Source organism: Hemicordylus capensis, chromosome 3 (assembly GCF_027244095.1).
Source record: "Hemicordylus capensis ecotype Gifberg chromosome 3, rHemCap1.1.pri, whole genome shotgun sequence".
Lineage (NCBI taxonomy): Eukaryota > Metazoa > Chordata > Lepidosauria > Squamata > Cordylidae > Hemicordylus > Hemicordylus capensis.
In genome coordinates, this window is record NC_069659.1 from 20,811,530 (window position 1) to 20,828,459 (window position 16,930).

At 42.5% G+C, this 16,930-nt stretch overlaps 1 protein-coding gene and 1 non-coding gene across 7 annotated transcripts in view; both read left to right on the forward strand.

The window, feature by feature from the left end:
• CEP295 (centrosomal protein 295) overlaps positions 1–16,930 on the forward strand; it is a 66,879-nt gene that overhangs the window by 35,169 nt on the left and 14,780 nt on the right. For all 6 annotated transcript variants that reach the window (XM_053308310.1, XM_053308309.1, XM_053308312.1 and 3 more), the window contains 11 exons: positions 805–902; positions 2,170–2,388; positions 3,067–3,167; positions 3,255–4,272; positions 5,834–6,026; positions 6,554–6,706; positions 7,971–8,195; positions 13,956–14,065; positions 15,220–15,367; positions 15,569–15,805; positions 16,455–16,609. In XM_053308310.1, the coding sequence (XP_053164285.1) occupies positions 805–902; positions 2,170–2,388; positions 3,067–3,167; positions 3,255–4,272; positions 5,834–6,026; positions 6,554–6,706; positions 7,971–8,195; positions 13,956–14,065; positions 15,220–15,367; positions 15,569–15,805; positions 16,455–16,609 (2,657 nt within the window). The remainder of the gene's footprint in view (positions 1–804; positions 903–2,169; positions 2,389–3,066; positions 3,168–3,254; positions 4,273–5,833; positions 6,027–6,553; positions 6,707–7,970; positions 8,196–13,955; positions 14,066–15,219; positions 15,368–15,568; positions 15,806–16,454; positions 16,610–16,930) is intronic.
• Positions 14,818–14,901, forward strand: LOC128352701 (small nucleolar RNA U2-19). The gene has a single exon (XR_008320595.1). It is a non-coding gene; the product is annotated as a small nucleolar RNA U2-19 (small nucleolar RNA).

Here is a 16,930-nt window from a genome sequence, read left to right on the forward strand (position 1 = left end):
AGCCATCCCCCTGGCATAAGACAGGTCCTCTGATTGATGTTGGGTAAAAGGAAATGGAAAACACTCTGTGTTTAACAATTCCTACCTTAATTGTTCGTAGTATGAAACATCTTTAGTTTACCCTGTGATTTGCAAGTTGCTACAGAGCTCCCATTGTTTGGGATGTGAATGACTAGATTACACTAAGTGTACTTGCTGTGATTTGGCAGATAAACTCCCTGTTTGCTTCTTAAGGTTGCCCAAGCATTCTTGTGGAGAAAAAGCACCTTTGATGATGTAGTCTTGCCCAGTTAAACATTAATTGCCTTATCTTAGTTTTTTGTTATTATATTTGTATCCTTCTTTTTGCCTTTGGAATTGGAAAGTTGATTACATTTTGCTTATTGAACGGGGCTTAATCCCCTTGGTAATGTCAAAAACAAAAATGTTAGATGCTTTGACTAAGCATCTCATTTAGCATATGGTTCCATCTTCCAGTGTATTCGCATTCTGAACAACGATCACATGGTTTTAATCTGACACTGTGAAATAAAAATTCCTGCAGTATTTTCACATATGTGTAGCAGCCTAGTTCTTGTGGGAAGAAATAAGGAAAGAGGATGGCATTTCCTGCCAGAAATTGTTATGCCCTATTACAATGGGTCTGCCTTAGCAAGGTCCATGAACAGAATTCAGGTGTACAGTACCTGTTGTTGTCACTTCCTCCATTATGAAATTCTCCTTTTCTGTCAGTATTCTAAATGCTTATTCATTTTGTACATACTTGCTTATCTTTTAAAAATACATTTTTTTTATGCCTGCCAGAAATATTGGATCAAACTATTGTTGCTGGTAATGTAGTTCCAAGTCACCTACAAGAACAAGCAACTAAAATTGGAAAGGAAGCAGAAAGACCAAGTCAGGTATAACTGTTCTTCAGTCTTGGCTTCCTGAATGCTGTAATTGCACTGTAACCTTCTGATGCAATTATTTTAAAACTTTTCTGTAATGTTTATTGCCTGTTGACATAATGTTTTAAACATTTAACCTAAGTCAAAACAAATTTACTTTATTATGGTCTCCAAACAGCTATATCACATAACCAGGGCTCTAGTCTACTTGTCTGTGATGAGTGGAAAAAAATCCTGACGAGTAATGTACCAACATAGCTTGACGAGTAAAATTTTTGTCTGGCTGGTGAACAGAGCCAACATTTCTTGATCCTTGCACATAACACTACTTAGTTTCACAACTTTGCTAACTTAAGTTAAAAATTGTGTCCTTTAAACTTGAAATGATCACAATTTTTCTGGTTCTGCTTGAGCTGCAGGAAGAAATGTTCCAACTGTGCACGTTCCATTGCTTGTATTGCCTGTAAATCTTTAATTAAAGTGGGTGTTTAGTATCTGACCTCAAAAATGCAGGAGCTGAAATGCCAGCAAGCTCAGCTAAAACCAATTAAGGTTTAAGGTCAGACAAATTTAAAGAGAAAAAAACAGCAGGTCAAACAAATTTAAAACACACACACGCCTTACAAGGAAATGAAAAATGGTCATTGCTGCCTGCAATGGCTTGCATGTTACTTCTGTCATAGGAGGTGTCAGGAGAAGAGAAACATTTATGGGATTGATAGGATTTTCCTTCTAACTGCCATAAATAGCTGTTGACATTTATATAGTTTGGAGGTCACAAAGCTAGGAAAGTATGGAAATCAGGTTGTGAGTCTTATGGAATTTAAATTTGACTTCAGGTTTTCTGCATTTTTCCTGAATGTACTATGAATAATCTGTTGCTCTAACCGTAGTCTAAATCTAACTGCAATCAATTCCCTGCAGTACCATTTTTGTAATCAACACCAGTTTTCCTTTTTCACACATAGCAAAGCTACATTTTAAACTTGTGGATCTCCTGTAAGTGCTGCTGTTATAGCAAGTTTAGTGCAGGTAGTTGTAATGCAGGTTTCACTGATTACATGAATCTCTTGATGGATATCCAAACATGCCATGTTTTGTCATATATGCCCACATTGACACAGCGCTGTAGTTAAATGCTCTTTATTGGAATGGGCAATTTCCCAAAAATCTTAGCTTTCCCCCCAATAATTCATTTAGTGGACGGTGCACTATGCATTGTTTGAGACCACTGATTCCTCCTACCACTTACACAAGGAATTAATGTTCCTTTGATTAGATGGAGTGGCTAGAGCACCAAAAGCAGCAACAACTGGCCTTACTTCAGCAAATTGAGGAGCAGAAGATACGGCTGGAGGTTGATCTGAGGACTCAAATGCGGCATCAGGAGGAAGAAATGAAGAGAGAACAAGAAAAGAGAGTTCAGCCATCCCACCAACCGCTACAGATGAATGGTGACAGCTCTGTGGTGCATCAGCAGCTGGAAGCAGAACATAGGGTAGGGGAGAAAACTTGGTTTGAAATCCAAGTTGATTTGGCATGCTAAATGGCATTGTACTTGAAGCATTATTTTTACACTGTCAGGCATAAAGCTGGTTTTTCTAATGCAGTGGTTGAATTGAGCAGTAAAACGGAAATAATGATTCAGTTAATGGTCAGAGACAGTTAATTAATCAATTACTGCCGAGAGACCATTTGTACCTGAATGTGTGGCTTCACAAAATTAAACTATTCTGTGTTTTAATTCATAAAATGTATTAAAGTTGTATGACTAATTTGTGCGCTGGGCTGTAATTTCCTTCTGTGTAAAAATGCATAAAAGCAATCTAGGAAATGGCTTTGACAAAAGATAGACCATAAATAGTGGAATTGCAGGGAAATGTGAAAAATACCCTCAAATGTGTATGTATCTTTAAAGTAGGTCTTAGGAAAAGAGAAATGACATAACTTGAGTTAGCTGGGAAAGGGGAGGGGTAGCTACAGTTGGAAATGGCATATAGTGTACTCAGGTGCACTGTATCAAGTGGTAGGAAGCTCTGCAGGATCCACCTTCTATAAATGTTGGTACCTGGTGACTGTTGCTAGCTTTGAACCAAAAACTGTGCTTCCCAGAATTAATGTAGAGAATAACTTTTTTCTTTTTGCATAATTGTTGATATTTAGTTTCATTTCTCAGTTTGAAATGGCTACAGGGCCACAGATGGCCAACCGCTCTAGAGAGGATGACCCTATTCAGATGATTCGTGACTACCAGCAACGTCTTCTAATGCGGAACAGGTACTTTTTGCTGTCGAAATTTAGATTGTGGGACTGCCTGTTTATTCTTCTGCTCAGATAATACTTTTGTGTTTGTTTTGTTTTTAGGATGCACAAAGAGTCACTTGAAGAAGCCAGAAGGTGTTTACAGGAGCATCAGAAGACGCTGAAACAAAGATACCCATCAGTGGCTGCTGCAGCATTATTAGATCCTGCTGAAAGATGCACACACCAGAGTTATACTCCTGAACCAGCGCTGCACTTACAAAGATCTGATGTATTGAAGAGACCTAACCTCGCATCTCAGCCATGTAAGAATGTGCTTCTGCACTCTCGTCTAGAAGCAGTGCAGGCACAGCCACCTGAGCATTCAGAACATCCTTTGATAATGGAAGAGCCATCAGAACAAAACAAAAAAGAGCAGAGGCTTGATGACAACAGTGTGGGACAGGTCCAGCCTGCATATTCCCAGAAGAATCAAGGCCCTTTTCAGTTGATATGGGATTCCTTTTCACATGAGGAGAAAGAAAAACTGGGTGTATTAGGGATGCCTGCCACACAGCCATTGGCGTTTCATGGGATTCCAGGATCATTGTTGCCCAAGTCACAGGATACGTCTGTTACAACTCAGCCAGTGGCTCGCACACAGCACATCCGATTCACTTTGCCTTCGGAAGCACTCTATCCTGAGAAGTCAGTATCTCATGCACTTTTAGCAGAAAAGAGTCTGCTGCCAACATCCTTAAAACAGCAGCATATACTGACAGAGAGTAGGAAAACGCCTACTTCTGGCCCAGATCACTTTCCTCCTTTTCAGCCGCTCTCTTCTTTGCCCACCTCATTAGATAGTGAGACTGGAAGGACCCAGGAATCCTGGGCAACTAAAGATGGATTATTGCCCAGTTGTTCTAATGTGGTAGAACTGAGGGAGAGAATTCTGGCTTCCTCTGAGAGCATCCAAGCTCAGCAAGAACACTTGAAGGCACTCCAGGACCAGCTGGATGAGCAAAGGGAAGCTCTGCTTTCTCGGCAGAAGGTGCAGGAGGACTTGCTTATGCAGAAGCATGCCCGGTTGAAACAACAAATGGAGGAGCAGCAAGAGGCTTTGAAAGGTTTTCTCAAACGGGTATGCTTTCTAAGTGCATGACAAAGAGATATTCTAAACCAGGGCTGCACAGCTCTGGCTCTCCAGCTGTTGTTGGACTACAACTCCCATCATCCTCAGCCACAACAGCCAATAGAGATGATGGGAGTTGTAATACGATATCTTGGGGGGGGGGGGGAATTGCCCAGTCCTGTTCTGAGTCAATATCTTTTTATATTCTGCTCCATCCCTATAAATAATAATATCCTTGAACGTATTAGCACTGTATATAGCTCAAGTTTTTCTCTAATCAGAATCTGTGTTTGAAAGATCAATAGTTTCTGATTGCAAACATTCATTTTAGTCTCATGGACTTCAGGAAATGGGAGGCTTGCATGAACAGAAGGAAGCTGGATGATTCTTTCAGAAAATGTATGTTTTGATCTTGTCTCTTCCAATGTTCATTCCTTTTTCATATGGTGCAGAAGATGGAGGAATCTGGAGCAAGAGTTGGTGGCAGTGCAACTTTTGAAAAAAAAATCCAACATAAGGTCATAAGACTTTATGCTTGTTTAGTCAAATGCAATGCTTTAGTCACTAACACTGTCTTTGAACCCTAGATTTAAGATTCACTGCAGTGTGAGATGGCTGTAATGGTGTTTCAAAAGACTGCTTTAAAAAATATTCCATTCATTCTGAAAGAATATTTCATAACCTTCCATCTACCCCAAATTTGCAAATTTTTCTATTTCAGGACTCTAGGGTGGGGGCATGTGTGTGTGTTTGCAGCCTGCTATATCTCTGCCATATGGTAAAAATGCTCCCTCCCTTCTTCAGTATATGCATGTCGAAACAGTCTTGCAATCCTGTTTTAAACTTAACTTTTTATTCTGGATTGCTCACCCAGAAATGCTTCATGTTTGTTGCTCTCTTTGAAATCCTTGGGAAGGGTGTCATTAGTAAAGTGCACCCTTTTGCATGTTAGAGGTCTCTGGTTTAAATTTTGGTGTTTCCAGTAAAAAGAGCTCACCTGTGCCTGAGAGAACCACTGCCAGAGCAAGCAGACAGTGAGTGAGTGAGTGAGTGAGTGAGTGTTGTCAAGTCGGTGTCGACTCTTCGCGACCACGTAGATAGATTCTCCCCAGGATCTTCAACTTCATCTTTCGGGGGTCTCAGTGGTGCATTCATTGCTGTCGTAATTGGATCTATCCACCTTGCTGGTGGTCGTCCTCTTCTTCTGTTGCCTTCAACCTTTCCCAGCATTATAGACTTCTCAAGGGAGCTGGGTCTTCACATAATGTGTCCGAAGTATGATCGTTTGAGCCTGGTCATTTGTGCCTCGAGTGAAAATTCTGGATTGATTTGTTCTATGATTCATTTGTTTGTTTTCCTGGCTGTCCATGGTATCCTCAAAAGTCTTCTCCAGCACCAAAGTTCAAAAGCAGACAGTACTCTTGAGGAAATGAGCCAAACATTTGACTAAGGAGGTGGCTTGTATCCATTATGTAATCTCTCTCTCTCATTCTCTTGTATGCATGCAACATTTTAAAACTGCTTGAAAAACTAGTGGTTTATCTTTGCCACTCTTAATTTCTGTTTATAGACAGAACAGTCCACCCTTTGCAAAGAGATAACAAAGGCACAAGAGACTAACAGCTCAAGTTTCTTAGCAATGCTATTTAAAGAAGCAGAAGCAGAAGACGACAGCAGCCAAGGAGAGGTTGAGTTTTGGGACACAAATATCCATGCTGAAAATAATTATTTGGTACAAAATATTGGTTTAGCTGAGCAGGCTGGTAAGTGGCATGAATATTGACATTCTTTCTTAGGTATTTCCCCCCACCTTTATTCCCTTTAAATTTACTAAGCTGAAGAAGTTTGTAAAAATAATTACTTGGCATTTATAGAGTCCTTTGAGTGCTAAGTGTACTTCACATTATGACTGGGATCCAAAGAGCCACACAACCAGTTCTGCACACCCAGTGGGTCTTGTCTTGCTCACATGTTTTCCCCATACTTGCTTAGCAGGCTGCTGTTCGAAACTGAGGGGGACTTTCAGAGGTTGCTTGTGCCATAGCATTGGTATGAAACACATATGTAGTAGTCTGACATGTGGCTGGGAGGGAATTAAAAATGCCATTGGACATGCCTAAATGTTTGGGGACATAGCAATTCTGTAATGGTAATGTAGAGGCTGGGGGAGTGGGTGGTTTGCCCATCGCCATGTGGTGAGTCTCACCAGAGGTGAGATTTGAACTGAGGATTACTTAGTTCATAGCTCAGTGATTATACTATTTCTCCCTGAATGTTGTTTACATTACAGAGATATTTCAAAAAGTTTGGGGAAGAGAACAGAAATGGCGGCCGCCAAAACCACCTTTGGCAAAAGTCAAGCTAGGACTTGATTTGGAACAGCATGAACTTAGTGCTATCCCAGAGCTTGACACGCCAAGGAGTGGCAGGCTTTCTACTCCAGGTAACTTCTAAAAGCGTAGTGTTAATTGGAATATCTTGCCTCCTTTTTGCTGTGCAGCATGGCCCTTCCTCATTTTGTAGTGGCCACTATGCCATAGAATCCCATATCTTCCTACCTTTCCTAGACCAGGCAGAGACAATTGAATTGCGGGACCATGCTTCTAAAATTGGCTGATTCAGCCTATAAGCGGTCTACTGCTGCTTTCCCCCCCTCTGATCCTGCCATCATTCCTTCATGTCATACCCGTGACACATGTCATGGCCCATCATATCCCATGTCATTCCCATGACTGTCATACTCATGATATTCCTTAGGAAAAGGTCAGGTTTATTGGATTGTCCTTGGTTTGCACAGCAACTGTGCTAGTTCCTTTAAGTTCATGTTTTCTTCACGCTTTTCGAGTGTGGATAGCAAGAAGTATTTTCAGATTTAAAAAAAATTAAATCAGTTTTATTTGATTTAAATCAAAATTTTTAAAAAGTAAATAAAATGCTTAATTTTTCATTTTACAAAAATAACATGGTTAAAAACCTCATCACAAACATGCTCCACCTGCATTTACAGTCTCTTGAAAATGAATTACTGACTCCCTCACACACATTGAGTTACCTACCAATCACATATTCATTTCAGTTTCATCTCATGAAAATGTCTTTTGTCTGCCTGACACTGCCCAGTGATTACTTGCTTTTGGTTCTGAAAATATTTTGGCTTTTAGTTTTCTGTTTCAACAGACTAAAGTCACATTCTGCAAATACACAGGCTAGATAGTAGGATTGTTGTTTGTGGTGTGGCTAGGCCATGGCAGAGTTGCAAGTTAAGATAGAGGGAAAATGTACAGAAAGAAGTGTAGGGAAATGTAGGGAAAGAACAAACTGGAAATTTTAAGGACAGGCTTGCCAACTCAATAAACTGCTGCAATTGCAAATGTGAAACAGGATTAAAAGAAAATATTAGTCATTCTCACTTCTGTAAAAAGCCAATGCCCTCTTTAAAAATTAAAAAAAGCAAAAGCAGGGTGGAGGGTGGGGTTTGGACAACAGACAGAAATTCCTTTCAAAAAGAAGCTCCTATGCTTCTCAGCCCTACCAGATTTTGTGGTATTACCATCATATTTTGATGGTATTACCATCAACGAGAGAACGTTGACAAATAAATGCATTTCTAACTGAAGTAAAACATCTCCAAAGTTGAAGCAAGTACTTTGTCTCTCAACATTATCCTCTTACTAAAACAAGTGTCTTCTTCTGGCAACTAATTTCAGGTCACAAAGAATCTTTAACAGGAGATACCTTCCTGTCTTCCAATGTTGTTGAGCTGCAGTCTAGCAAATACTTAAATGAATCTCTCCGTGAAGAAACAGGCATACTAAGAATTATAGCTGATTCCAGAAAACAAAGTTCTAATGAGAGCACACTCAGCCAGGATCATTTAAGTAGATCATGGTGTGAGAAGTTGGGGATGGAAGCTGGTGGCTTGCAGAACCAAGGTGAGAATGGTTACCTTATGAGCATTTTGTTGGTAGTTTTAATCTGCATCATTTGGAAAAGAAGATGCTGATAATGACCATAACCATATTGATTGTCTGGGTTTGGAGGTGTCTGGATGAGAGTCTACATGGGAACCCTATATATGCTGCCTTGAGTTATATCATGGAAGATGGGTTATAAATGAAATACTGGGGACATTATTGTGCGTTAAAATGTTGTTTCTGCTTAATAGCCATGGAAAGCTAACATGAACAAGCTCTTGGCCTTTTTCCTGCTGAGGTCTCGAAAGCTGCTTACATAATTGAATAAAGCTTGTTTATAGTCTCAGCTGAGGTTCACATATAGATTTTGTGTTCTAGAGCAAAAGAACCCTTGCTGACATCCAGCACAGCGTTGGAGCAGAGCAGGACTCTTTCAGAGCTGTGCCTTCTCAGAGAGGCTGCCTTGTTGCTCGGCCAGTGTGTTGCTGAGCAGCAGATCATGCATGCAAGGGTAGGGAAGGTTGGTTTTTGCTGCTCTCCCCTCCCTCCAAAAGTATGTCTTAGCTTCTAAGAATATGTCAGTGACAGTCATGTAGCCCTTAGGGAGATGTTCTGAAAGTCAAGAAGTACTTTTGGAGGGTTTGAAGAACAGTGCAAATTGCTTCCCCTCCCTCTGTGTGAATGCTCCATCACTCTGACTGAGCTCTGAAGCAGCCTTCTTCAAGAGCATATTTCCTGCTCTGTCCTCCTAATGCTGCACTAGATATCAGCCACTATACTGTACCCTCCCCAATCCAAGATGTGGCTTCCCCCCCAGTTCTTTCCTGTTAAATATAGGGGGATCATCTTGAATTCAGAGTCCCACCCCAGAGGCATCTACTCTCCAGATAATGAAACCTGAGGCCAGAAGCAAAAACATTGTCCAGGCAGGAAGATAAGTCCATTCCCACCACACAGTTCCTCCCACAGACAGCTGCTTGATTACACTGCTCCTAGAACATGCCTAGGCTCTTCTGGTAGGCAGTTGCAAAGTTGTGGGACAGCCCCCACTAATACTGCTCTATATAACCACACATGGATTTGGAGCAAGGATGCCATGCTCTCTGTAGATTGCAGCTGAGATTTATTTAGCTTCCAAGCCACTATGGGTCTGTCAGTCATAGCCAGCACTAGAACTACTACTACTACTACTACTACTATGATGATGATGTTTAACATACATATTTTTATACTGCCCAAAACTTGCATCTCTGGGTGATTTACAATTAAAATCATTTAAAACAATAACATCATTAACATTAAAATGATTTAAAACCAACATTAAAAATTAAAACCATGAATCTAATTAAAAGCCTAGGTGAATAAGTGTGGCTACAGTGCTTTTTTAAAAGTTGCCAGAGATGGGGAGGCTCTTCTTTTCAACAGGGAGCACATTCCAAAGTCCAGGGGCAGCAATGAAAAAGGCCTGTTCCTGAATAACCGCCAAATGAGTTGGCGGCAACTACGGACAGACCTCTTCAGATCTTAACAGGCAGTGGGCTTCATGATGAAGAAGACATTCTCTAAAATACCCAAGGCCTAAGATGTTTAGGGCTTTATAGGTAATAACCAGCATCTTGTATTTTGCCTGGAAACATATCAGCAGCCAGTGTAGTTCTTTCTACACGGAAGTAATATGGTCTCTCCTATACCCAGAGACCAACCTGGCCGCTGCATTCTGAACTAACTGCAGTTTCCGGACTGCATACAAAGGCAGCCCCACAGAGCGCATTGCTGTAATCCAGCCTAGAGGTTACAAGCATATGTACCACTGTTTTGAGGTCGTTCGTCTCAAGAAATGGACACAGCTGGCATATCAGCTGAAGCTGATACAAAGCACTTCTGGCCACTGCCTCAACCTAGACACCAGGAAAGGTTCAGATCCAGAAGCACCCCCAGACTATGAACCTGTTCCTTCCAGGGGAGCAGGACCCCATCCAGAACCGCCAGATCAAAATCTTCTCCTGAATTCTGACCCTGCTCAATAAGTACCTCTGTCTTATCTGGATTCAGCTTCAGTTTGTTATCCCTCATCCAGCCCATTACTGCCTCCAGGCAGGCATTTAGGGAGGTTATGTCTTCTCCTGATGATGTTGACATGAAGAAGAAGATTTGGGTGTCATCAGCATATTGATAACACCTTGCACCAAATCTCCTGATGATCTTTCCCAGCAGTTTCATGTAGATGTTAAACAATGTTGGGAGACAATATGGAGCCTTGAGGGACACCATATTAAAGTTCAGATTTGTAAGAACAACAGTCTCTAAGAGACACCATATGGATTCTGCCCGTGAGGTAGGAACGGAACCACTGCAAAGTAGTGCCTCCCACCCCCAATCCCCTCAGACGTCCCAGAAGGATACTATGGTCATTAGTATCGAAAGCTGCCAAGAGATCTAAAAGGAGTCACACTCTCTCTGTTAATTCCCAATTGAAGATCTTCCATCAGGCCGACCAAGGCAGTCTCCACACCATAGCCCACCTGAAAGCTAGTTTGAAAAGGGTCTAGATAATCAGTGTCCCCCAAGACCACCTGGAGCTGGGAGGCCACCACCTTCTCAATCACCTTGCCCAGCCATAGAAGGGTGGAGACAAGCCTGTAGTTAGTTAACTCTGAGGGATCCAAGGCAGACTTGTTCAGAAGCGGTCTAATGATTGCCTCCTTAAGACAAGGAGGCATCCTGCCCTGCCTCAGAGAAGCATTTATAATCTCTACCAGGCCCTCTACAACAGTCTCCCTGCCAGATAGCATGAGTCATGTCGGGCAAGGGTCAAGAGGTCAGGTGATAGGCCGCACAATTCCAAGCAACTTGTCTACATCCCCAGGAGTCACAAACTGAAATTGATCCAGGGTCATCACATAAAAGAAGCTGTTGGACACCTCGGCATCAGACTCTGTAATAATTGTGGAGTTTGTATCCAAGTCGGCCCGAAATATGAGATTTTGTCCACAAAAACCTCATTAAGAACATCACAGCGAGTAATTGTTGGTTCCAAATACTGATTCAAGACAGAAGGGGCACACATTAGCCCTTTCACAACCCTGAACAATTCCAGACGTGAACTTGTGGGCGTGATACTGAGCATAGATCTTCAAATGTGCTCTATGTAGAAATCTGTCAGATTCAAGTAGAGTCTTCCTCCACTTGTGCTCTAGTCATCTACCTCACTGCTTCAGTCCCCGTAATTCTTCCGTATACCAAGGAGCCAGTTTAGAAACAGGTCGGAGAGAATGCTTAGGAGTGATCGTGTCTACTGCCCTGGTGAGCTGATTATTCCAATTCTCCACCAGAGTGTCAACAGAGTCACCAGCAGAGCTCTAAGGCTTCTTGGAATCCTGTTGGATCCAATAACCTTCTTGGACGGACCATCCTAATGGGACCCCTTCCCCTGCGGACAGAGGGGGGACATGGTTGTGAGTCCAGCCTTAACCAGATGGTGGTCCATCCATGACAATGGGTAAATCACAGGAGTCCCCCACCAACGGAACACCACCCTGTTCAGAGTGAAAGACCCGATCAAGCGTGTGACCAGCAATATGTGTTGGTCCTAAGACCACTTGGGATATGACCATAGTTGTCATGGCTGCTATCAACTCATGAGCCGCCCTAGACAAATTGGTCTCAAAGTGAACATTGAAGTCCCCCAGCACCACAAGCCTGGGAGACTCCAATACCAAATCCGAGACCAAGTCTGTCAGCTCAGTTAGGGACTCCAGCAATTGGTACACCAACAGAAGTCCCAGTCCCCAAACTTGTGTAAACATATTCAGTATAGTCAGACACGTTGACAGGGATCTTGGCAAAGGAGATACTGTTCCTGTAGACCACTGCCACTCCACCTCCCTGCCCATGTCCCCTCCCCTGCTTCTCAACAGAGTGCCCTGGAGGGAGAAGCTGGGACCAGACTGGGCCACCAGCCTCCCCCAACCAAGTGTCTGTAATACATACCAGATCAGCCCCTTCATCCAGAATAAAATCATGTGTGATTTCAGGTTTGTTCTGGACTGACCTGGCATTACAAAGGTGTGGTTGGCATTGCTTTCCAAGGTCAAAGAGCTGGCAGGACAGCCAGAAGGGGAAATAGCAATTAAGTTTCTGATTTCCCTTCCCCTGCAACGGCCTGCTGACCTGTCAATGTTACTTCTTCTATTCCCCACCACCACTGGGATAGCTGCCCCATAATCGGTGGATACACCACCCCCTGTCTCACTATCTCTAGACAGACCCAGTCACATTGAAACTCAACTCACCCAGGATTTCAAACAGCAGCCGATTTAAAATACGCACCCACCTTTACACACCATGAGGAATTCTGAGTCAAATAGCCTGGCCCTCACCATCCCCCGAAGTGGCTCCCCCAAAGGGGTGACCCCCTTTGGTGGTGGACCTGCCACCACAGGCAGCATTCCTATAAAGGCCCAGAACTGGGCAGGTGACCCCAGGAACTGCTGAGTCACTCACCCCTGGCCCCAGTCCTGCACACAGCCCCCACAGATGTTCACAGAGGCAGCAGTCTTACAGGGGAAGCAGGAGCAGGCATGCAGCAGCAGCCAACAGCACTCACCCGGTGTATCACATAATATTTTGGATGGAACACTTTCCTCCAAACACTTTAGTCAGGAATAGTTTGTGTTTTGTTTGTTGTAGAGCATCCAAGTTGCGTCCTTTGAAAGTTCTCATTCTGTAGAGCAGAGGGTTTCAACCTTTTTTTTTTTTTTTTTAAACTTATATACCGTTTCTTTATCCAAGCTTCAGTTCAGGTACCCTATATATGCCAAGAATTGTGGGACACCCCCCCAAAAAAAAATCTTGCCAGAGTTGTTGGGAAATAATATGCAAGCTAAATATATCTGCCTTGGAATCAGGCAATACAAAAAACAAACTTCCTCCAGCTCTATACTGTGATTCCTTCCTCCTCCCATCCTCTGGAATTTCATGGCCAGGACTCCTCAGGATCCCCTTGACCTGACTCCATCTGTCCATCCTCCTCCTCCACGTGACTGACTGGTTAGGTGCTCAGACTCAGCCCACCCCTCCCTCAGCCTTACTGGCAGACTCAACAGCAAGGAAAATGAACATCAGCCAGCATTCCCATGGCTGCAGAGCCTGTCAGTCAGGCTGAGAGAGAGAGGAGGGCTGAGCCTGAACGTATAGCCTGTCAGTCACGCGGAGAGGAGGAGAGAGAGATGCTGCCTGACACTGCTCCCCATCTCCTGGAGAGCAAGGCAGTAGTGTAGTGCCCAGGCGAATCAGGGAGGTGGGAGGGTTCTATGTATCCCCTACAACAGGGGTGGGGAACCTTGGCCCTTCTGCAGATGTTGGCCTACAATTCCCATAATCCCTAGCTATTGGCCTCTGTGGCTGGGGATTATGGGAGTTGTAGTCCAAAAACAGCTGGAGGGCCAAGGTTCCTCACCCCTGCCCTACAAGGTTGTCAAAGTAACACCAGGGGTTCAAGTACTCCTAGTTGGAAATGTCTGCTATAGAGGAATAGCTGGTATTTCTAAAGCGATTAACTTTAGAGTGTATGAAGGATATGGTCTTCAGGTGAGAACTGTAGTCTGAATTAAGAGTAGAGCATGTACTCTTCGATTAAATATAAACCTCAGCAGAAATCAGCAGGTGGTTAGGGCTTATGGAATAATCGGCTATTTCCATTTAAAACTCAGTCAGACACATTATAACTTGCTTATTTGTTTTCCGAATGAGTAATTCTGCTTTATTTTTTGTATTCAGTCTATCCCAGAGAACCTACTCATGTGGATCGAGATTTACCAAGTACCACTGCTGATACTGGAGGCAGAACAGCTGTGTTTTCTGACCCATTACTTAGATCAACTAGTGCGGTTAGTCACACGGGAGCTTATAACATGTTATGCAGATTTTATTTTAAATAAATCTGTCCCCCCATCCCCTCCCCCCCCAATATTTGTGTGTTTAACTACTATTGCTTAGCAATGTGTGTGTGAAACTCACTTGGAAATGTGAAATTTATTCAACTTCTTATATTTTATGATACATAAGGAGGTCTGAATGGCTCTCAGTGTGCATCTACATTTTACGCTAGAATTTTGTCATACTTGTCTCGGTTTTCAAAAAGTTTTCAGATGACAGGAACACTGGGGGAATACAGGGTTGGTTAATATGCACATGAATTCCTGTACCAGATAAAAAGACAGATGGAATGATACCTTGAAAACAAATTTGCAATTTCTCCATCTTCAGACTGAAAAATTTCCTTCAGATGTCCTGACCCAATAAAGAATCACCTGGACATTTAGAGATTGTATTTCCAGTTGTTTTACATTTTTTAAAAGGCACAAATGTTTCTAAATTGTATACAAGACTACCCTGTTTCCCCGAAAGTAAGACCTACCCCGAAAGTAAGACCTAGCAGTAATTTCTGATGTACCGCTAATTGCCCTAGTGCATTTTTGGGGGCTAAAATTAATATAAGACACTGTCTTATTTTCGGGGAAACACGGTAAAAGGTTGAGGTTGTGTGAATGGCACTGATTGTTTTCTTTTAGTAAATTGTTGTGGAAGCTTTTCCTGTATTGCTCCATTGTTCCTCTGAGAGCCTCTTATTTATTCAGTGGCTCAGTGATGAGAAATAGCCAAATCTGAGCACCAGAAAGATCAGCTGGTCTATATGGTGCATGATCTATATATTGTTCTGGGAAGCAATACAAATCTGAATGAGAATATGGCATGTGTAACTGGTGAGTAAAAGGAACGTGTGTGTGTGTGTGTGTGTGTGTGTGTGAGAGAGAGAGAGAGAGAAAGAGAGAGAGAGTGTGTGAGAGAGAGAGAGAGAGAGCGAACGAACGAACATGAATGAACACTGAGCAATGATGAACCTGACACATTTCCTGACAGTTGAAATCATGGAGGTTTCTACACTTGATCTGAGCTCAGAACAAAATATGTTGTAATCCAAAGCACTTAGTTCATGCAAGACTTATTCCTAGTATTATATCTATATGTATTCTTGCCCTAGATAACACTTCCTGCAGTACGGTCCCCTGATTTGATAAGTCCATTGACTTCTGCACAAGAGGCAGCCTGCAGCTATTTATCTTCATTTACTATTTCATCGGAAAGCTTTATAACCAATGAAAATCCAGACAGAAGTCTTGCCAGTACAGGTAAATTTTCTTACAAGCTGAAAACTTACTGGGCTAGTATTCTGTTTATATATTTCATAAATTTTACAAAAATGAAATTCAGATCTTCCTCCCTCCAGTAGTTAAAACTAATTGCACAGCTCTTTGAGTTGTGTTTGGAAGCATTAACTTTTTTGATTTGAATGAATTCTTTGTAAAGTTGCTTTGTGGTGTGTCTTGCAGGGTTGTGTTCAGCTAAAGAAGATCCTAGGCATATCAGCTTATCTCTGAAAGAGAAGGCAAACACTTCTTGGGATCTTTCAGTTTCGAGATGTAATCAGGATGATTCCTCAGATGCTCCTGATCCCTCTCTGTCTTTTGGAGAAACGCCATTCTTCGAAAGAAATAAAATTCAGCAGATCATAGACAAATACAGAAGAGATTTGAGCTGGTCATCATTAAGCAACATATCTTCCATTGGTAATATATACATATACGTTCATTCATTCATTTATTTAACGGAGAACAAAATTCAGAAGCATTCAGAGGGAGGAACTTTGTATTTATGAAACTAAATTTCGTTTCCCGTCTTGTTTAGGAGGTAACACATTCTCTGGTTTATAGCTGGGCTGGGAGCCTTTGAAGATACCAGTCTGGTTCCTCTAATGAATGGGCAGTGGCTGAAGAAAGTGTGTCTGTATAGCACAGCCTTGAGGCTATACTGCTAAAGGGGATAGGGAGGATGAATTTGTGAACTGCAAGGATACCGTAGTGTAAAACTGATTCCAATTGTTGACTACTAGAGCTAGGCTGGCTTGCTGTGAAAATGTGGGGCTGGGTGGGTTTGTAGTCACTTCACTTCATAGTATAGTTTGTTTGTTGATCAGCAGTTCATTAGATACATAATCATTTGGCACAGCCCTGTTAAGTCCTTGCTGCTCAAGCCCTGTTGAACTGAATAAGGCTTGCACTGAAAGACCATCCTGAAGCCAACAGCAATCCAAAACACCAAAGAAGCTGAACAGTGTGTGTATTGTACTATAGCCAAGCAGAGAGAAAGGGGTGTGTGTGTGTGTGTGTGTGTGTGAGATTTACACTGCTCAAAAGACCCTCTGAACTTCTTTTCTAGATCCAGCAGTTGGACTTGATGTTTCCGATATTAAAAGAAATTTTCCAAATTTCCATCGTGAGCATTTTCAGCCTTTGGAACCAAATCCTGATGTCAATCCCTTCTCATCCCTTTCTCAGTGCAAAATAACTCGTGGCATAAAAGACCTTGGCCAGGTATTTAAAATCCGAGGGAAATCATTGCTTTATAATTTTAAGACTGGATCCTCTGCCCTACTTCTAGCACACAAAGTCTCCTATATCCTGGACCTGGCGTGGGGGTGCTGTGCTCCTGTGCCCTGCCCCAAATGCCCAACATTGGATCTGTTGAGTGCAGGCCTTATGCTGTAACAGGAAAACAATTGTGCCCATCCTGTCAGGGAAGCAGGTGCTGGACTTCCTTGCTTTCAGACAGGAGATCGGTGGTGACAGGGCTGAGCACATAAGGACAAAATAACACTCCTACTGGATCAGGCCCAAGGCCTGTCCAGTCCAGCA